Source organism: Tupaia chinensis, unplaced genomic scaffold (assembly GCF_000334495.1).
Source record: "Tupaia chinensis unplaced genomic scaffold, TupChi_1.0 Scaffold143796_1, whole genome shotgun sequence".
Lineage (NCBI taxonomy): Eukaryota > Metazoa > Chordata > Mammalia > Scandentia > Tupaiidae > Tupaia > Tupaia belangeri.
Window position 1 is genome coordinate 3,319,708 of NW_006203646.1, and position 22,074 is coordinate 3,341,781.

Here is a 22,074-nt window from a genome sequence, read left to right on the forward strand (position 1 = left end):
GCAGGAAACAGTATGAAATTATTTCCTTTGCTTCGGTTTTGAATCTCAGTGTTGTTGCCACTCAATAAGAGGCTTGGAGATTACAGAGAAGTCAGGACACAATCAAAGGTTGTTTGGAAATTTTCCTTTGGCTCTTACATTGGTCAGTTTACCCACGTTGGCTTCATCCTGACTCCCTTCTCAGTCGTGTGCAGCTTTCTGTGGTTCAGTGCACCTGCTCTGAAAGCTCTCCTGAGTGCAGCTGGCTCCTAAGGCAGGGGCACCAAGATTTAAGAGCCATTCACACTGAATGCAGTGGCTGCCCTTGCAAGGGATTTGGTTTTGAGTTTCTTAGGGAGAGTCTCTTCCTCTGGGGAGACAGGCTCTTCTGCTGTTTGTGCGCAGAACATTGAGGCAGGTCATGAAATATCCAAGTGACTGGAAACACAACCTATTTCTTCACTAACCACATTTCTGGCTCTGTTTAGGTTTCTGGCTGATTTTTTGGTTTATATATTTTAAAGTCAGTCTTAAAGATAGGTTTGTGAAGATAACTTGCTGTTTTATTGTTTACCTCTGGTTGTTAATTTAGTGACTGAGGGAGAAATGGGGCCATTACGGAACAAAAAGGCCCTAACATATATGTAATAACTCTCCTGCCTGGAATAGATCTGCCTTGAAGGGAAATGCTGGGCTGTTACTCCTTTAGTTCAAATCTAGAAGAGTCACCAGGGAAGCCTGGAGACCCAGGTGCTAGTTTTGTCATTGCCTCTGCTATGAGGTTTTATTTATTACTTGGCATAGAGGCTAGATATTTGTTTGGACATTAAATGGCAATAGAATATAAATATTGCCTTCCTAATATCTGCATTTCTTTTTATTTCCAGTCAGAATGACATCATGTCACACAACCATTAAAAAAAGGAAATTAAAACCCCAGCAATATGTTAAAGCAGCACAGTGAGTTGCTGAGCTGTAAAAGCAGGAGAACTCTGCAAGCTTTCGTTGGAATGGCACCCAGCACATTTCCCCTGATGTTTGGGAATGCAACTCTCCAGTCTCATTTCCATTGTTTCCAGAAATAAGTATTCAAGAAGCTAAGGAGGAGGAAGAAGAGGTTTCTTTAAAAAGACAACTCAGAAAAGAGAAAAATTAATTTTTATAACTGAGAATATATCCGTCTTGACTACAGCATTTTAATTTACAAATAAATCCCCTTCAAGGGAATTTTCTTTATTTGATATGTCTGAGAAGTGAATTTATTTAAAAGAAAAGAAACAGAGAGTAAGGGACTGACACAGAGACGAAAGGCATCATCAAAAGACCACATAGATATTTGATTAGAATTTACTCATTACTAGCTATTTTAAATTGAATTTGTAATCTTCTGATTAGTATTAGTGCATAAAATCTGGTTATATTATCTAAATTTTCTTTGCAGATAGCATCTCATGCTCCCTAAACATTTGGCCATCATAGATAATAGCTTTGCATAACCGGAGCTGTTCTGTCTTGACCAGGCTTGGGTCAAAGCCCATAAGGAGAAAGGCTTAACAGAGACTGCTTTGGAAAGGAAAGTTTCTGGTTTCCTTTAGGGGAGTCGGAGACGATGAGATTGGGAAGGAACCTAAACCTATTTATAAGCGGTTTCAACACAAAACTGGATAAAATGTTTTGAATTTTCTTTAACCATTTAGTTAACTTTTTTTTTTTTTTCCAAAGTAGTAACTTTGAAGCAGCTGCAATACCATCCATGGGTATATAGCATGGGCTTCCTACCATTCCCTATTCCCTAGTATCATATTATAGCTGTGGTTGAGAAGACCCTTCTGAAATCTCAGCTGAGACATCACCCCGTAAGCTTGCTCTCTTTGGTAGGGCCATTTAATATGACTTTTCATGTGTTTACAGGAAAGTTTCAGACTTACCCTAATACAATTGGGTTCCACATCTGTGAATTCAATGGACTGGGGACTAAAAAACGTTATGTTCTTGCTGACGTGAACCACGTAGTAAGGTCTACATTGATTACCTCTCTATGGAACACATTCAGACCTGTTGTTTTTTCTTGCCATTATTCCCTATACAACAATATAGTATGACAACTATAGACAGATCATTTGTACTGTGTTAGTCATTCTAAGTAATCCCAAGAGGATTGAAAGTATTCAGGAAGATATGGATAGGTTATAGGCTGGTACTATGCCATTTTATAAAAGATTTTGGTATCTGTGGGTTCTGGAACCAATCCCCTATGGCTATGGAGAGACAATTGGATGTTGGACATAGATCCAGACAGTCCTACAGAGCTTATTCAGTAAATATGTATCTACCAGTGAGTACATCTGAAGGCGTCAGTGGAAGACATCTTGAACTCAGTTGTTTGGGCTCTCCAGTAGTTTGACTACTCTTTAACTCCATGTGTGCCCATTAGAACCATGTCATTGAAGGTTTTCTCAGAAGTAGAGGCAGAGAAGTGACTGTGAGGAAGACAAGAGTGGATTTCTAAGCAGAAGGGATAGCTTGGCTGGGAGAGTCTGAGCTATGTTCTAACTCTTATCATCGAAGTGGCATTTCATCTTTCTGGCAAATTATGTGTACCTTGCAGAAAGTTTGTTGTATTTAGATTTCATTTTTTAAAAAAATGAGACAGATAAACTGGCAAATACCCCCAACAGAGTCTTGCGTACCACAATCTACCCCCAGTTCCAGCCAGTCTGTTGCCTGCAAACAAATTCCAGCTTCTTCTACTTGAGGTCAATGAAACTAGAGGCAGAGGCCAGAGGAGAAAGGAGTTTATTTCTGCAACCAGGTTGCAGAAAAGGAGAGGGGAAGCAAGCACTGTCAAATTGTCAAGTTGTCTCAAAAAGCTCAGCATGTGCTCAATATGTATAGCCACAAGTGTGTGTAAATCACTCCTCACTAAAATCAAAGCTAATCCCTTTCCTTTGAGTAATTATCTGGATTTCTGCTTTTCTTCAAATACCTATTCCTTGTTTCTCATCTGACCATTCCACAAACAAACCTCCCCATGACTCAGCACTGGTCAGGTTGTTCTTGTCAGAAGCCTTTCTTAATTTCAAAATGGCTGCCATCCTGCTAAACCTCAAGCTGGCCTGCTTCAAGCTGAGATTGTATGTACAAGTATGCTCTTAGAACACATAGGAAAGCTTCAGAACTCAAACCCAGGACCTTCCCATGTGGGTTCAGCATGGTAGACTATTGCAGAACTGCTGTCCTAATGTCTGGCACCTCAGAAAGTTTATTATTAAGGGCTGGTGGCATTATGACACAAAATAGTTCATGCCTACAAATTCAGTTTCTGTGCACATGGTAGGCACTATAAATGATTATTGAATAAGTGGGTAATGTAATAATGGAATTTTAAAATGCATATATTGGTCCCATTATATTTTGATTATTATTATTATTATTATTATTATTTTGATGGTGGGGGAGAGGTTTTTGCTATAGGGTGCATGTGCTAGCCAGAAAAACAGAGAAAGACAGAGAGACAGAAAGTGAGAAATCATCCCGCGGGGGATGACCACGCCGCAATCCCTTCTTCTCCATTCTCCTCTCGGGATCTTGGGCACACATGCACACACGTTTGGCGTACTTTTAAGCCACCAGGTCCGGGACTCAAACTGCGGTCAATTACACGGGGGTCTGGCGACATAGTCATTACATCTACTACTGGTCCCCTGATGATTTAAACTGAGTAAATTGACTATTTACTATTGGAATTTTTAAATGCATACATTGGCCACCCTATATTCTGATGATTTAAACCCTGTGGCTTTTCTATTTAGGATTGTGGATTTTTTTCTAAGCCTACAAGCCTTTCTACATCATTCCCACCCTCCTAGCTGGTTTAAGACGAAACCCCCTTGAACCGTGTTCAGAGTGTGGACTAGATGTGTGGAAGCAGGGCCAACAGGCTGGCCACACAACTTCACCTCATTCCTCTTGCAGTTTACAGCTTCATCTAGTTTTTGGTTTTTTTCCTTTTCCTTTTTAAGTCAGGATGCTCATGCATCTTTATTTGTAGTTAATTATACTCAATTACTTTTTTTTCACATTTTTTTTTTACCAGATTCTCAGAATTGTCCCAAGTTTGAGGAGAAAAATTGATTAGCCCCATTTCTACTGGTGCCTCCTGAGCCCTGTGCTTGAGTACAATGAGGTCACTTTGTTGAAGGATTAACTTTATATTACATTCTTTCAGAGTAGATGTATGTCCCTAAGGTACACCTACCCCCACTGATGAAATAAATATACCATTCTTTATGATTCCTCCCCATTACCCTCTCTGTTGATTTTCAGAGTTTATGAATAGTCACATATTTATACAACTGGCCAAAAGTACACTACTTATTTTTCTTATGGTCTGTAATAACCTATGCAAGGTTATTAAAGGGTATACAGACCCCTTTTAAGGCATACTTTCTTATGTCATTACTTTATACAGACGGGTCAAATTCCATCTCGGCAACAATCTCTTGTTCTTAACCTTTTTCTACGATTATAAAAGTAATACACGTTCACTGTGGAAAATTTTGAAAGTGTACAGCACAAAGCACTTGAAGACCCACTACTTAGAAACAACCACTGTCGGCAGCTCAAACACAGGCACATTTTCTTTAACCCATGCATCTTTGCTTAACAAACCAACCAACCCCCATATTGTATATACTCCTGTAATCTGCTTTGTGATGTAGGTATGTATTACATTTCGACAAGTGTTTTCTTCTTAATGGCATTTTTTCTGAGAACCCCACCATATTCTATTTAATGGGTGTGCCCTGAGTAAGCCATTCCTCCGCCTTCCCAGATATTTCATCTGTTTTCAGAATTTTGTTTGTTACTGTTGTTAACGTCACAGTCTTATCAGATGGCCCCTCCCACACAATCATTGGTTGAATTGTTTCTCCAGGCAATGCAATCTGAGAAATCATCGGGTTTCCTTGCATTTAGGATGGTCAGCTTTGTCTTTTGAATCTTTCCTGTTACCTTTGTCTACAGCACTAGACACTTTCACTGCAATACTAGCACCTAAATTGAGGGCAGTTTAACATATTTAAAAAAAGAAATAGGAGCAGCAAGCAAAAATCATACAGGCATGGGAAATCAATTAAAAGCCTTTGCCTTACTATTTTAAATATTTCCTCTCTCATAGCACACATCCACAGAATAGATGCTTATTTTTCTTTGGATAATGAGTTCAATATATCTAATTCAATTACTCTTTGTGACAGTAGAATGGATTCCCCTCAGCTCTTTAGCTATCAGTTCCATATGATATTTGAATTGACTCTTTTAATTGCTGATATTACGTGTCAGTCATTCTGTTATGATTTGGCCATATTGTCAGAAAAACATTCTCTCTTCCCCAATACATCAGACAGTCACTCAATTAACAACCGTGGGGCTCCAGACATAATAGGAATTCATTATGCAGTTGATTGAAGGGGCGGGTCAGGAATTCATATTTTATTGGTGGCTTAGACTGAAAAATAAAACCAAGAATTAGAATTTTCAAGATGATGAATTATGTTTTCAGATATTAAAATGATATGTTTAATTGTCTAAAGCTACTATTTATGGTTAAACATTTTTTGTTGGCAATTAGCATTATGGGTGGGGGTTGATATGATAAATAACTTAAACCGGGTGCTCACTCCTGTCTCATGCATTTCTTGATTAAATACCGTGAATTTTATGAGTAACAGCTTCCCTGCATAAAGAGTGCTATGGCTTTTTCTCTACAAGTCTAATTTGAAAAAAAAAGAATTCTTCTCAAGGGTTTAGAAAGTAATTCATAAAATGGGAGGAATAATAAATATTGTGCCTTAACTCATATGCTAGTATAGATAGAGAGATTTGGTACACCTGGGTGTAATTTTAGTTAATTTCCACAAGAGACAGGTTGAAAGTTTACTGTTTGGGAAGGAAGGAGGTTTGGTAAAATCTCATATTTGCAAAAATGATTACATTATCTTAAATGAAAATGCTGCTCTATTAACAACTTCAATAAGCATTGCATTTGGGAAAAAAATCTTTTTAATGAAAAGTTACCTGAAGTTCACTCCAACTTAAAATATACAAGTGAGGAAAAAGTACTTACTCTGATTTATGTGTCTTTTGGAGGTGTAATTATTGGCTTTTTACTCACCTATGTAAAACAATGTACTTTTGTAAATGGATTTCTGGCCACTTTATGCAGGCTTTTTTTTTTTTTGCCTTTTTTTTTTTTTACATAAAAAGTAAGCACTGTCAATCAAGAAATTTTAAGGTTTATTTCCTCTTTAGAAATGATTGATAGCCTTTTAGATTTACAAGTTGACAAGTTAAAGGGTTCTATTGGTATAATTATGTACTAAATTCACAGTCTTTCAATTTAAATGTCCTTTTAAAACCACAAGATTATCATACCTGTATTTTGAAAAGTGGGCCAGTCAGTTTGGGTTGGTATACAAATTGCTTCCATTAGCCTTGGGACCTATTTGAATTTAATACAGTTTTTTAAAGTTAGTGGTAGTATGAATCTTACTTTTAAAATTTAGGTTAATGGAAATGCATTTTAAGTAAAGCATGTGGCATCTTGTTTTCTAATGTATAGCTAAATGTCAGAACTACAAAGATTGTCTTTTTATTCAGTACGGGAGAAAATGTGTGGTTGAATACTTTGGTTACACTGAAAAAGAAAAAAAGAAATACCCTCTCCCACACACACCTACCCATTACTTAGAGCATATGGTGATAAAAATAGTGAACGGAGCTGCCTTCTTGTCCATGTTTTCAAGTGAGACAGGTGGAAGACAGTTCATATCCCAGACAGGATTTTTTTGAGAATTCCTGAGACAGACCAGAGTCCACGTTATATTGTATTTAACTTAAGGACACTTTGAAGAGTGGGTAGTCAATGTGGAGACAACAAGACCCATTGTCACTGAATATTACTGTAGGTTTGCTCTTCTCTGCGTCTCCTTAAACATGGTGTTTGGAGACTCAGTTGCTCTAAACTAGTACTCCATCAAGGTTGGTCTTTTTCTTGAAATAATATCAGTGCTGTCATTTTTTATGCGAGGGTTGAGCATCAAGCGTATTTTCAATACTCACATCTTTGCAGGCTGTCTAGGATAGAACAGATTTTCCACACCTGCAGGACCCATTCCCACCTGCTGTCCTCTGCCTCTCACCATCCTATTGCAGGCTCAGTTGCCTAGAAGGCACTGAGGTCCACATAGCTGAGGTCCACTAGAGATTTTTGCAGTCAAGCAGGTACTTTTAATTTTCCTGCTCTTGACAATGTGTAAATAACCCCTGCAAGCCCTGGAGCATTTCAGCCTGAGATTCTGTACTAAAGTGAATCCTAAACCTCACGTCAGATACCACTTCACTTTCTATTTATAATATAAAAAAGATAGAATTTGAACAGAGGAGCGGCCTTCAAGACCAGATACTAGTACTCTTTTGGGTGAGTCACTCCCCATTGGGGTTCATGGCAGAAGCAGAAGATGGAAATATGCAGGAAAGACACAATTCATATAATCATTTTGATCTAATTTAAAGTATCAATTAAACTTTGGGTTTACCAGTTGTCTCTACACCATCAGTATTGCAAATTGTGTTTTGTTTTATTTCCTGAAAAATGTTCTAACCACGTGACCTCTTTATTGCAGCCCTCAATGAGCCCACCATTGATTATGGTTTCCAGAGGTTACAGAAGGTCATTCCCCGGCACCCTGGTGACCCTGAGCGTTTGCCAAAGGTCAGGATATCTCTTTTTTGGGTTGTGTTTTTTGGAAAATTGGACTCAAGTGATTAATAGAAAAAAATTCATAGATAACTCATATTTTTGTGCTTTATATGTATGGTACTGTAAGGTAAGCAATAATTAAAGTACTGAACATTTATGTGCCAGGCACTGCTGTGTTTATTTTCACATACATGATGTCATTTCAATCTCTCAACATCCCACTGAGGTGGGTACTATTACTGTTTCTATTTTAGAGAAGACTGTAATTAAGCAAAGAGAGGTTAAATAATTTGCCCAAGGTCCCTCAGCATGTAAATCGCTGAACTGAGATTCAGACCCAGGTTGGATCTGGAGTCTGGACTATTTAATCACTACATCATATCAATTCTCAAGAGAAAAAAAAGAACACAGAATATCTACCTTTGCAAGAATCTGTACTTGTCCCTGGAGGGGGAGAGTAGATGGGGCTCAAGGAAAAACATATTGGTAGGTGTGGAGCCTGTGCAGCTAACATAGCCTCTTTCTACCTGAGACACCCTACCTAGTTGGAAAATAAGGCACACATATGTGAGAAATTAAAAAAAAACTAGACAGACTAATTCATGTCATATAGCACTCTGTCATTAACTTCCAATGCAGAGAGAAATTGACCTCTATTGAGTATTGTTTACCTATTGTGAAATTTGGGGGTATTTCCATCTCTGTACCTGAGGATCTTGGGCCCTGGGTGGGAGAGATTACCGAACACAACTCACCAGAACCAGAAATTATAAGCATGTTTAACACTCAGAGGAGAGAATGGTTCAAAGCTGAAGAAATTCAAAGTCCAGAATTAGTCATGCTACCATTTACTGTTTACTGACAGCAAACTGAAATTTCGTTGACTACACAAGTGGAAACTAGTAAATTACACGAGTGCTTGAGATATCCTTTCCTTGCCATAGTAAGTCTGGAGATCTGTTATTTCTAGGTCTATGCATCCTCATAAAACACTTATAAAAATGAAGTTGGCATCCTTCCTAGCTCCATGAGCCTCCTTGGGGGATTGGTTCACCATAAGCTCCTACCTCTGTGGTGGCTGCATGTGTAGATAGAGGCCCTGTCCACAGAGGCCCCGTCCAGAGAAAGCTGCCCCTCAGGCTGATGCACAGATGTGAGACTGGGGCCAGCAAGGGCACTGTCTGCCTGAAAAGAGGAAGGACCACGACAAGCAAAGGCATCTGTCCTCTATCCCAATCTTGGGGGAAGAATATTCCAGCCTTCAATTTTAACCTTCAGCTTTTCAGAACAGCCTCACTTCTGCCAAAGTGCTGTTTACCCTGGTAAAAACTTCTGGAAAGCATTTCACCAGAAGAATAAGTCATATGATGTCTCAATATGTTCACATTCTTGTCTTTGAAAGGGGCCTCCATCTTATAAGCACTCTCCAATAAACAGCAATCTCCTCTGTGAAGAGATTTATCATTGGGTTCCTCTGACAGGCAAGAATATAGCTCCCACACATTTCCTGTGGGATAAGTTAGTAATTTTATAGCATGAGGACATAAATGATGTGGGACCTAATGGTCAGAGCTTTAGCCGTCTTAGTGGTAAAACAAAGGCATGGTTTCTATGCTGGAGTGTTCCCATTGTTCCCATTTGGGGCTGTCTTCACTTTAGCGTTTGATTTCTAGAGTTCTCTGGAGAGGTTGAGGCACCAACTAGTGAGTCAGGTGTTGGACACAGTGAAACTCAGCCTGGCTACTTTATAGCCATACAACAACAGTTGACAAGGTCAACTGTCTTTATCTCTCTGTGTCTCAATTTCCTTATTTGTCAAATGGTGATGATGGTATTTCCTTGTTGGATTATTTTTGTAACCACTTATTTAGCACTCAACGCAGGTAGCTATAATTATTTGCCAGTTGAGTGAGAGTGGGAACCTTGCTTCTCAGAGTTCATGCATCTAATCGCTGCAGAGCAGGAAATTGTAATCCTGGAGAGTAGTTGAGTGCATGATTTAACTTCTGTGTCTCAGTTTTTCATCTGTAAAATAGGCATAATAATCATGCTGACTTCATAAGGATCAGGGTAAATCTGATAGAAGTAATCCTGTGAATGTCCCTGGTATAGTAACCCACTCATAGTCGCTACTCTAAACATATGTATTGAAAAATAGGAGACATAGGCCAACAGGTGGCGTGGAGGTTCAGGCGACTGATTCCCACATGGCCAACTACATGGTGTGTTCTGGACCCAGTGGCTTAGAAATCATGTTGGCATGTGTGCATGAATGCCCAAAAATCCTGAAAAGAAAATGGCGGAGGTGGAGGGATTGGGGTGGGGCCAATCTCCCTAGGGGAGGGGAGATGATTTCTCCCTTCCTTGTCTCTCTCTGATGAGTGCATGCACTCTATGGCAAAAAATCTGGGGGAAAAAGAGAGAGAGAGAGAGAGAGAAAGAGAGAGAGAGAAGGAAATAAAAAGATAGAAAAGAAAGCTAGGTGACAAATCTGTTTTCATGGTTGAGGTCTACAGAAGCCAGACAGTAGTGTTCTTATTCGTAAGGAAAGGAGAAAAGTTGGAATACGGTAGTTGAATTTTGGGTAATATACTCTCTTGAAAATATTTTTATGGTTGTACTTTACATTCAGAATGTTGAACAAATAGCATAGGCACGTGTCGCTTTGTCCCTCATAGCCTGATTGTGAAATTACCAGCTCTTTTTTCCTGGGTTTTGGAAGAGTCATCAAGGACACAATGGATTTGTGTGGTAAGGAAGCACTCCACAGCTTGCATCTAGCCACTGGCCATGCAAGGACTGTGACCGGAGCCCACCCCAGGAAGCTCTCAGTGTGACTCAGATTGGAGTGGCTGTCCTTTTGGCTCTGAATGTTAAGGTGGAGCAAAAGTTCAAGGGCAGGGTCAGGAAGTGGGGGATGGAGCCAGCATGAGGATATTCCTGCAACGGGAGATTTATATGCCTGCTGTCCATTGTTAGGGGATGAAACAAATTCTGCCTTCTTTAGAATCGTGGTCAGTGTTTGTCACACAGGAGTGTTTCACTGAGCTGTGGACCACACACCTTAAAAACAAACTCCACTTTATTAAACCCATGTGTTTGTGAATAGACAAAGAGAAATTCATACAACCACCCACATACGCTGTCAAATGAAACTGCTCCAAAGACCCAGCAGACAGCTTTCCATAATAATATGCCTTTGTACACAGGCTTGTGCTTTTTCAAAGAACTTTACATGCTTTGTTTTATTGGAGCCCCTCTTGTGAGAGAAGTCAGGAAAACAGACATCATTCCCATTTGCCAAATGAGAAAACAGGGGCAAGAGAATCCTTCTCTGTAAATTATTTTGTCCCTGAAAGTCACCATCAGTGATTGTTGCTTACACACAAATTTAAAATACTGTAATTATGCTAACCCCAGATGTTTTTTTGGTTTCCTTTCTCATATGCACAGGGAGAAGGGCGGGCTAAGGTTTTTTTTTTAAGTCCTAGCATTCTGTTCTATTTCATACGAACTTGACCTTCTTCTCTGGATCATGGCAAGGGGGAGGAATGTGTGACCAACTGTGAGGTCAAGGTTGCATTTTCTTATAATGTCTAGGTGAGGGGGATGGGGCCTGTGGTCAATCAGAAACTCTGAGATGCTGACAGCTGCACTGATGCAATCCAGAAACATTGAGCAAGGACCTCTCCCTGGAAGGCCAGAGGTGTCTCGACTCCCTTCCAATTTATTAGTATCTTCAAGAGGGGTCAGTGAGCATTAGCGCAAAGACAGTGAGAACAGACCTTGGGCTTCACTGGCATTCCGTGTGTTAGCCCTGAGTCTAGGGAAGCAAGGAAATGATTACTTCATGCTGACTGTGAGCCTGCGAGCCCCATACTGCTTTATCAAGGTGTTTTGTTTTGTTTTGTTTTGTTTTAGAGCATAAAGGCCAAGAGCAGGCTCTCAAGTCAACCTGACATAGAGTTTGGGAAATTTTGAGTTATATTTCCTTCTTGGTGCATGCAACTCAACCTCCCGAGCCTCAGGTTTCTTCTTTATAAGGTAGCTGTCCCACAGCCTTGTTGTTAAGTATTGATCATTTCTGCAAAGGGGTGTCCCTGGCTTATAAGTATTCCACATTGAGCAAGGACCTCTCCCTGGAAGGCCAGAGGTGTCTCGACTCCCTTCCAATTTATTAGTATCTTCAAGAGGGGTCAGTGAGCATTAGCGCAAAGACAGTGAGAACAGACCTTGGGCTTCACTGGCATTCCGTGTGTTAGCCCTGAGTCTAGGGAAGCAAGGAAATGATTACTTCATGCTGACTGTGAGCCTGCGAGCCCCATACTGCTTTATCAAGGTGTTTTGTTTTGTTTTGTTTTGTTTTAGAGCATAAAGGCCAAGAGCAGGCTCTCAAGTCAACCTGACATAGAGTTTGGGAAATTTTGAGTTATATTTCCTTCTTGGTGCATGCAACTCAACCTCCCGAGCCTCAGGTTTCTTCTTTATAAGGTAGCTGTCCCACAGCCTTGTTGTTAAGTATTGATCATTTCTGCAAAGGGGTGTCCCTGGCTTATAAGTATTCCTGTCCCAATAAGTGGAAGCCATTCATCCCTGCACAGTGGGTATCCCCATTTCACAGATAAGGAGCCAGAGGTCTCAGATAGCTGGTACCTTGCCCTAACATCACAGCTAGTGAGTGGCAAAACCAAGATTTGAACCCAGATCCTGAGGCTCAAAAGCCTGGCTATTTGCATTACATTGAGTTCCCACTTTTCCTTTAGAAACCCAAGTAATTCTGCCTTGTGGCAGCTGGCTACTCTTTTCTACCTTATCTTGGTCCTTCGTAGGTTTTCACCTGCTTTCCCTCATTCTCCCACTGAGAGGAGCTGGCCTAGGGACCTCCGCAGGGCAAATGTGTATTTTTTCTAAGAGCCAGTTCCTCTTTTAGAGAAAATAAAGCAGTTTGAGCAAAGTAACAAAGGCTGCATTTGTGTATTTTGCTTTATGGAGCTGAAAATATCTGGTAAATTGATCCAGTGGGAGTAATAAATACACATTACTTTATCTAGTTGTTCATGTCCTATACCCCTGAGCCCCTGATAGAACAACACCACTTAATAGACTTAAAAAAGAGTAATTACACTCATTGGTTGTGTGATTTTTCAGCCCTTCTAGCCCTGCCTGACCTTCTAATTTAGCTCACCGTGTCTAACTAATGCATTTATATTCATCTTTTATGAAGCATGTATGGTACAGAATGACTTCCGAGCCTTTTTCAAGCTGTCCTCCCAGGTCTCCAATCTGGTTAGTAGTAAGGAGAATGGGGACCATCTATCTCCATATGTTCGCATGTACAGATAACACACATACATGGCTCAGAGCATTTTTTTTCTATCCTTTAGGAAACATAATAAAAAGTATTTATTACATTTTTACTTTAAAGCTTTTATACATTCTAGCATTATTTACAGCTAAACATGCAGGCAAAAGATGCCAGTGTTTTAAAAATGATTACTGTTAATGTTTCTGCTTGTCAGAAGTGCTTAAATTTTCCTGCACTTTGTCTAAAAACTTAGTACTGTTGCCTTTTAAGAACAACACATTTAAAAGATCTTCCAAGTCAGATTTGCAAACACTGCTGACAGTTTGTGACGAATGATATTGCAAAATTTGCAAGATGTTTGTCATTTCACACAGCCGACATATTAAAGAACGGATTAAGAAATGTGAAACCCCTATGGAAAACAACCATCCCAAACAAACCCCAGTCAAACCTTGAACCCAGAGAGCACTCCAGAATCTCTCAGCCGGGTTTTCTCTCCCAACTTCACACTCAGCCAGTGGAACCCGATTGTTCTCAGTGCATTTTCTCTCACCATATGGTCTCCTCATTACCATACACTAAGAGTCCATATGGGAAACTTGTGAAATGAACTGTATTCATTTTAACTGCCAGATGAGCAGCCTTTTGCTTTGCAAGCTTAGCTTAAGTCATCTGCTGTCTTCATGTTGTTATGGCAACACAGCACCAATAAAAAATTCTAATCTACTGTAAGTGATCACAGTATTTTAAGTGCTTGCCTATAACTGCCCTCCAAGGGAACAGAGAGGAGGGGTTATATTTGTCCAAGGAGCAAGGGTTGCTGTTCATTCCAGCAGGTGTCAGTAAAGAAGCTGGTGAGATGGGGGGCCAAGGTGCCATCATGGCCGGGTCATGGATATGGATTATAGGGGAGTCGAAGTGCAGGGGCAAGGACTGTCAGAAGGATGGATTGGATAGGTCTAAGAAACACATCGAATGTTAAACACCATAGCAGCTCTGGCAGACATGCGACACACTGGGCTGTGTAGCCCACCATGAATGCAACGTAAGGTTCTGAACTATGGATGCGGCAAATCCTATTGGTAGCTTTTCTTTTCTTGGCATGCTAAAATCTCAACCTCCATGAAGTTGCTCTTCCTGTACATGAGAATTAGTCATTTCGAACACCAGGCTAATTAAGAGCACCTTCAAGTAATGGAAGTAGGCAGCAACATCCTTAAATATAAATCAATTTCACCTCCATGAGCCACATGATATGTTGCATCTCCCTTGCTCTATCTGTATTGAAAGTGAATGTTTATAGTCTCAGTTCATCAGTTCACATTAGCCTCATGCTGAATATTTAAACACAGAACAATTTGAACACACCATGAAGGAAGACAGTGACTGCACTTTCATTTGGAACAGCAAGGGCTCATCTAATAATAATTTAGTAAATCAGCCATTTAGTGGCTCAGTTGTGCACTGCATTGTGCCAAATATTATTCAGTTCAACTGTACACTTGCGAAATTGAAATTCAGACTTTAGTCACAGGCACTGTGTTTGCTCAGTGGAGAGACAAGACCTAAAATCACCCTCCCTAAAGAGCATTTGTATTTAGTGATTTATCATAAATACAGAGCTGGTGCAAAATAACACTGGAGTGGGCTGTATACAATGTATTCTAATTATGCTTTTATTGTTTTAGTCTTTATGCAAAGACGATCAGTAATTCAAAACCTGCAGTTGCATCAGTGAAAATACAAATAAGAAATCTTTGCATAACCACATTAGTTCTTAGCAGAAAAGAGGGTGACTAAGAGTTTTAGTAGAAGAAAAAGAAAACTTTCCATCTTTATTTTCCAAACTAGAACATTGGTATCTCTATTTTTTTCTCTCACTCTCATTTATTTATATGCTTTTTTTTTAATTTGTGGAAACTCAATTAATGTTATATCTAGAAACAAAAATGACCCTACTCAAATAAAACCACAGACACAACTGCAAATCTTATGGTATATTTAACTCAGAAACAAACTTGAGTTCAACTTCAGGAAGCATTTTGTCTTTACATTCTCTTGTCAAAAACACAAACTATGGGACCAGCAGATGGCATAGTGGTTAAGACACTGGACTCCCATGGAGTCAACTGCAGTTTGAAGTTTGAGTCCTAGACCCTATGGTTTGAAACTCACTCCAGGTGTGTGTGTGTGTGTGTGCATGCCCAAAATCCTGAGAGGACAGTCGAGGAACAGAGATTGCTGTATGGCCATCCCCACTAGGGGGCAATTTCTTGCTTTCTGTCTCTCTGTCTCTCCAGCCAGCACAGGTGCCCTATAGCAAAAATCTCTCAAAACAAACCAACAAAAAACAGAAACACAAACTACGAAATGCAGTCCATCTTCTCATATTTCCCCTATATTTTCCAGAATACTTAGAGGTCAGTTCTCTTTCTTCATTTTGATAATGTTTACCTGGAGCTTGGTATCCTCTACTACTCACACTTCTTTTATCAGGGGAGTTTTTAGCCTAGGTTTGCACACCCCTGAAATTATATAGAGAATCCCTGTGTGGTTGTGTGCATGCACGCACGTGTGTGTGTGTGTGTGTGTGATAGGTGTACACACATACATATCATTGTTTTGGTGAGTGAGGTTATGGCTTCCTTAGAAAGGTCCATGGCCCCCACAAAAGTTATAATTCTCACACCTTTATTTTATCACTGACTGATTTTGCAGCAAATTATTTTTTGTTGTTATTGTATATCACACTTATTTTTGAGATGAGGCAATAGAGGCCCCGAGAGGACAAGTAACCTGCCCAAGTTTACACAGTTAGTAAATGGACATTTTCTATCCCATCGTACTTCCAAACCATTAGTCCATTCAGATTTTTTTATACTGTTTTGCAAAGAGGATTACAGCTTAAATGTAGGACTTAAGGCATACAATACATGTTGACTCTAAGAACACATACATTTTGCTAAAGTGCTCTGGAAAATAAATGGAGATTGCCAATAATATTGCTAGCTATTGATTGATAAGTATTAACCATATACTAGGGGCCATCAAAAAGTTCATGGAAAATACACATTATGAACAAACTATGTGTAGATTTCAAAACTGTTTCCACGCCACAATTAATTTATACGGTCATTCCCTTTTTCCACTAGCTTTTCGATCTCTTCATGTAATCTAAACAAGGTGCTGATATTCTTAACTCTGTTTTACCAGTGAGGAAACAGGTATGCATTTATACTGCAGAGCATAGGTAGGTGCCAGATCTATTAGATCTAGACCTAGAGCCAGTATCCCTAAGCTCTGCCTCCTCGAATTAAGAAAGAAAGACAATTTTGCAAACCAATTTAAAAACCTCTCAAACTCAGTAGGGAGGAGGGGGAAGTAGTGGCATAGATTGGGAGGGTGGGTTAGCTCACAAATGACTGAGCCAGGTGAAAGTGGCAGTAAGAATTACAAACGCATACACCCAGACCAACCTTAGAGATAATTCTTTTTCTCTTTGACTGCAGAATCATTGTGGTAGGGACGTGTAATAACAGTTATCCAAGAGCTGAGTTCTGGAGCTCTTTCAAGTTCTTTTCTAGCACTGAGTTCCTGATGAAGAGGATTGAGTTTAGCCTATTTCATATCACACTCCACAAATAAGGGGCAGTCAGTGTAATTACTCATTAGTTCAAGGAAAAGCAACCAGAGGAACAAGGGGCAAGCTCATTTCTACTTCCCAACCACCCGGCATCCTCCTTTTAAAGACAGAAGCCCCCAGGAACAGACACTAGGAGATCTTAAGCCTGGCTCACTGTTGTCAGCCCCTAGTAAGACTGCATTAAGCAATGGCCTAGTAAGCCCCGAGCCCCCGCAATTTGAGGCAATGAATTTTAACTGCAGTTATATTCAGAATCCTCAAGTACAGGGATCATTCGTCTGAAAGTATATATAATAAAGGATGTTGTTCAACAATTTAAGAATCAAAACAAAATTGTATAAATGGTATAGTTTTACCTCCTTTAGATGTCCTTAGAGCATCGTTCCAGCATGGGCACCTGTCATTTATTCAACTGCAGAATCTGTGTCAAAAAATCTAAGTATGCACACACATTTGTATGTCACACCCCACACACATGCATATCCACATACATGGCAAATACATCTCTGATTACTCAGTGACCCTTTTGCTTTAAAGCTAGATATTTATGCTGCCATGCCCTGTGGAAAGGGAAGCTACAACTGAAAGACAAAGCGAGACAGAAGCAGTTAATTTTGGGCTTTTGTGTTTCTAAAAGCCCAAGGCTTGGCAACTTAAAGGTAACTTAAAAGATGTTCAAGGGTAATTTTGACTCTAAGCAGTTTTTGTTTCATGTGCTGACTTTACAACCTACCCCTGAAAAAGGCACCTCTGTCCAGAGCTTTCTCTTTAAGCAGAGACTTTTATCCTGATCAGAAAGTCGATTTCCAAGGCCACTCAGCAGGACCTAACCCAGAGCCTCGGTCGTAAGCCAGTACAATGAATTGGAATAAGAAGAGCCGGCTGGAGGTTACCAAGTTCAGCTCTGTACCTCTGAGCAGGTCATATTCACAAGGGTGCAGACACCATTTTTCACTGTATTTGTGGCGGGAAGCACCCCAGGCTCCCATTCACCAATTACCATGACACCATTTAGAAGAGAATGCCAGGAGACCAAAAAGAGGGAGGAAAGCCATTGTCATAACTCTTCTCAGGAATACCTGGTTTCACAATTTATACTTAACTGCTGACACTTGAAAAGTCGAACATTTTGGTAAAATGAATCAAGCTGTAATGTTTCTTTTATGAGATCCCCTTGCAGGAAAGGGAGGCTTGGCACCTCATGGATCCCAAGCTCAGTTATCCATCATAGTAGAGTCAGCTGTCCTAGCCAGCTTCTCAGAGGTCACGCGATCGAACCAACAGCTCTTACAACTATATTATTGCTTACGGAACAGTAATTGAGGCACCAGATAAAAATTACCTGGTCTAATAGGCAGCGAACAATTTTCACTCAATAAAATTATAAGCCAAATCATTCATTTCATAACACTCTGGCTAATTTATTTGTTGACCTTTTAATATCCATAGCTCTTCAGTGGTATTAACTGCAACTCAGACAAAATCTCTTGTTCATTTCACTTTCATTGATTTTTTTTTTTCCATTGAGGCAATAACAGCTGCTTGAAAACAGCCTTTTTCTTTCCACTGTAAAAGTCAATCATGTAAGTTAGTATGTCTTACGTTGATATAGCTGCGTTAGCTTACAACCTACTTTAATTTCATGTGATTCAGAAGTCTCCTAAACCATGTTTTAACAAAAGCAATGCATTCTGGCATACCTCTAGCTGGCCTGGCTGATGACACACAATAATATGTTTGTGAAGGAAGAGGGTTGTCTTCTAATCTGAACATAAAATCAACTTTAAAATCAAAGGAGGTTCAGAAGTACCCCTTGCATTTTCTCTAGAGTAGAATGCTTTTGATGCCTTTCCCTCTCGTATTAATATCAGTGAACTCTTTCAAAATATTTCATTCTTTTTCTTCTGAAGATTTCTACAGATTGTGACTATGGTTGGAATTTTATTTATTTATTTTGGCAGATGGTGGGCAACACATATGCCCTAGAATATCCTGTAGGGCACTGATAGCTTCCACTGAGACTTCTTATATAATAAAATACTATGAAGTCTTTAGAATGCAGGTTGTAAAATATAATTGTTATACATTTGGCATTTTATGCCTCCCTGAAAATAACCACTTGCTACCTACACCTCATCTATGCTCCTCCTTTCCATTTCAATTTACTCTAAAGTGGTCCTTAGCCATAATGAGAATGCCCCTTTCAATAGAAACATGCTTAATTATATCCATGCTAAACGTAAGTGGTTCTTCTCCGTCATAGGGCTTCTGAGTAAAAAGTGTTTAAAGTGCAACACTAAAGCCGTCTAATGATCTGCGGTAAGCTGTATTTCAAGAAGTTCATATTACAAGAAAAATGAAAAATTTGAGGAATGTCTCTGAGGATCAGAAACTAACAGTGCCCAAGTGTTATTTTGGTTTGTTCTACTCTTTTTCTCACTGCCCTCATTATACTGATTTTTTAGAATGCAAAGTCTACCATTGTGGAATTTTCCATTTGGCTGAATAAACACAAAGGAAGTTGGGGTATAAAACTGCTCTCTACAGAAATACATCTTAGTGCAACTAGTATTTACTGCATTGTACATCCAGCTCTGTGGGAAACTGGCTGCAAGAAACTTCCAATCAATTTTTCAATGTTTGTGCTTTCCAATCAGTAATGTCATCTAGGCTTTCAGAAGCAAGTGGGGAAAGAGCCAGGAGAGAAAGTCTAGTAAGCTAAAGATACTGAAAATCTGGGTCCCTTCAGTAAACTCTGGAGTGAGAGGCCAGTGAAATCAATGCTGATTTCATAGATGGATGCTTATTATCTTTAAATTGGCAGTGATTTTACCCGTCCACTTCATGTTCTGTTGTTGATATTTGGGCCACCCCTCTCCAGTCCCCGATAAGGCAAAGTAGATGTGATAAATGGGTGTCAGAGAAATTACAGTGACAGAAAATATCATGCTTCCTTCCTGGGAATCACCCAACTCAACTTGACTTTGATGAAGATGCTTATAGTTTATCTTCGGTTTGAGTTTACATTCCCTGAAACATTAGTTCCCACTTGGGTCAGCATGTAATCAAGCACAGATTGTCCTTCCAGTTTGAAGCACCCCAGGATCTAAATTTTATGAGGGAGCTCCCTGAGTCTTAAAGTCTAATTTTGGATCTTGGAAATTAGTATTGTGTTGGTAAATAGGTATCTATCAGCTTTTTGAGTTGGTCAGTGTATGTTATGAATGAGAGAAAGTTCAGTCCACCTCTGCTGCTCACCCGGGTTTGTTTTAATATGTTTGTGAAGGAAGAAGGCTGTCTTCTAACCTGAACATAAAATCAACTTTAAAATCAAAGGAGGTTCAGAAGTACCCCTTGCATTTTCTCTAGAGTAGAATGGTTTTGATGCCTTTACCTCTTGCATTAATATCAGTAAACTCTTTCAAAATATTTCATACTTTTTCTTCATATTAATTATGGATATAATAAACACTGAGTTGGGGTCACAGGTGGGTTCAGTATTCATCAGTTAGATAACCTTCCCTTTCATCCTGGAAGATGAGATGTGGCCAGTGGATGATTATTAGCTGCAGAGTTGAAGTCAAATGCTAAAGAGAAGATGCCTACAGAGAGTGAACATCTCTTAGAGAATTTACTGTCATGAAATAGAAGGAAAGGAGAGTTAACTTTGCATATTTCACATGACAGGCCTGGTTTTCAAGGTGGCTTTCTGAGAATGTGCAAATGCCTAAATATTTCTAAGGACCTAAGAGTACAGTTAATAAAAGGCTGATGGATAGCAAGACCAACCTCATGTTGCTAGCAGCCTCTAACTTGAGATAATGTCTGTACTCGACATGATTCATTATATTAATCACAAAATTAAAATGTAAGCACAAGCCAGCAGGAGTGAAAGAGCAAATTCATTTTTAAAAGGTGACATAAAAAACTCAATGATCAAAACTTGACCTTTGGGAATTTATATATGGGATTAAAAAAAGTCTGGAGCCAAATGGAACACTGAATTTAAGTCTTCTGCTTTTATCAACCTTACTAAATATATGACTTAGTCATTTCATCATGTAAATTAAGCATACACTTTTTAAAATCAGTAATTGTATCTTAGAATAAACTCTTTAATAAGAATTTTCTGAGGTCTGTGGTTTGTTGAATATTCTGTTAGGGGCTTAGAGAAGATGAAGATATATCCATGCCTCAGAGAGTCCACAGTCTAGCTGTGGAGAGTGAAAATTAATACACTTCAGATTAGAACAGAATGACCTCATAGCGTGTACTTCTGTGCCACGTGGGGTGATACCAGGGGGTTGCCACTGTATTTTACAGAAATGAAACAGATTAGGAGCTGGGGATCAGTAAAGGTGGAATGATTTTTTTTTCTTTTTTTTTTTTGAGAGTTTTTTTGCTATAGGGCACGTGCACTCTCCAGACAGGGAGAGACAGAGAGACAGAAAGTGAGAAATCACCCCCAAGCTGGATGGCCACGCCACAATCCCTTCTACTCCATTCTCCTCTTGGGATCTTGGTCACGCACGCACACGTACCCAGCGTGAGTTTAAGCCACTGGGTCCAAAATTTGAACCACAGTCGGCTACGAGGGAGTTCAGCGACATAGCCATTACACTAACTGCCAGTCCCAAGGTGGAAAGATTTTTGAGAAGGTATTGTAATTTTGTCAGAATTGGGTTCTGATCACTAGCTGGCCTGGGGTTGAATCCCTCCTCATCCATTTGTCAGCTGTGTAAATGCAAAGATAATTAGGTGACTTCTCTGAGCTTCAGTTTCGCCATCTGTCAAATGGTAGCAAGACAGTACCTTAAGAGATTCTCTGTAAAGACTGAGCGAGTTCATATTCCACTTTTAATAAATGACAATTTTCTCTTTCATTACTACTACCCACCACCACCTTCCATAATTGATTTTAGAAGACTGGGGAGGTATTATAAATGAGCACAGATTGAAGCTGGCATTCCAAAAAAAAAACAAAAAACAAAAAACAAAGGCAAAAGGAATGAAGGTAGGGAGATGGGAAGGAATCAAAGTTTTTTTGTTTTTGTTTTTTTTTGGGTTTTTTTGAGAGATTTTTTGCTATAGGGTGTGTGCCCTTGCCAGAGAGACAGAGAAACAGAAAACGAGAAATCACCCTCCAGGGAGTATGGCAACACTGCAATCCCTTCTTCTCCAACCTCCTCTTGGGATTTTAGGGATGCACACACATGTACCCAGCATGAGTTTCAAGCTGCTGGGTCCAGGACTCGAACCAAGGTCAATCATGTAGGAGTCCAGTGTTTCAACCACCATGCCACCTGCTGACCCCAAGGAACCAAACATTTTATGTCTAGACTGGGGAGGGCTGACTAGACCAGATAGAAAGCAATTCTTCAGATG

General features: G+C 39.6%; 1 protein-coding gene across 5 annotated transcripts in view; it reads left to right on the top strand.

Annotated features, from left to right (window-relative positions):
- EBF1 (EBF transcription factor 1) overlaps positions 1-22,074 on the top strand; it is a 464,386-nt gene that overhangs the window by 416,507 nt on the left and 25,805 nt on the right. For all 5 annotated transcript variants that reach the window (XM_027766945.1, XM_027766942.1, XM_027766943.1 and 2 more), the window contains one exon: positions 7,665-7,753. In XM_027766945.1, the coding sequence (XP_027622746.1) occupies positions 7,665-7,753 (89 nt within the window). The remainder of the gene's footprint in view (positions 1-7,664; positions 7,754-22,074) is intronic.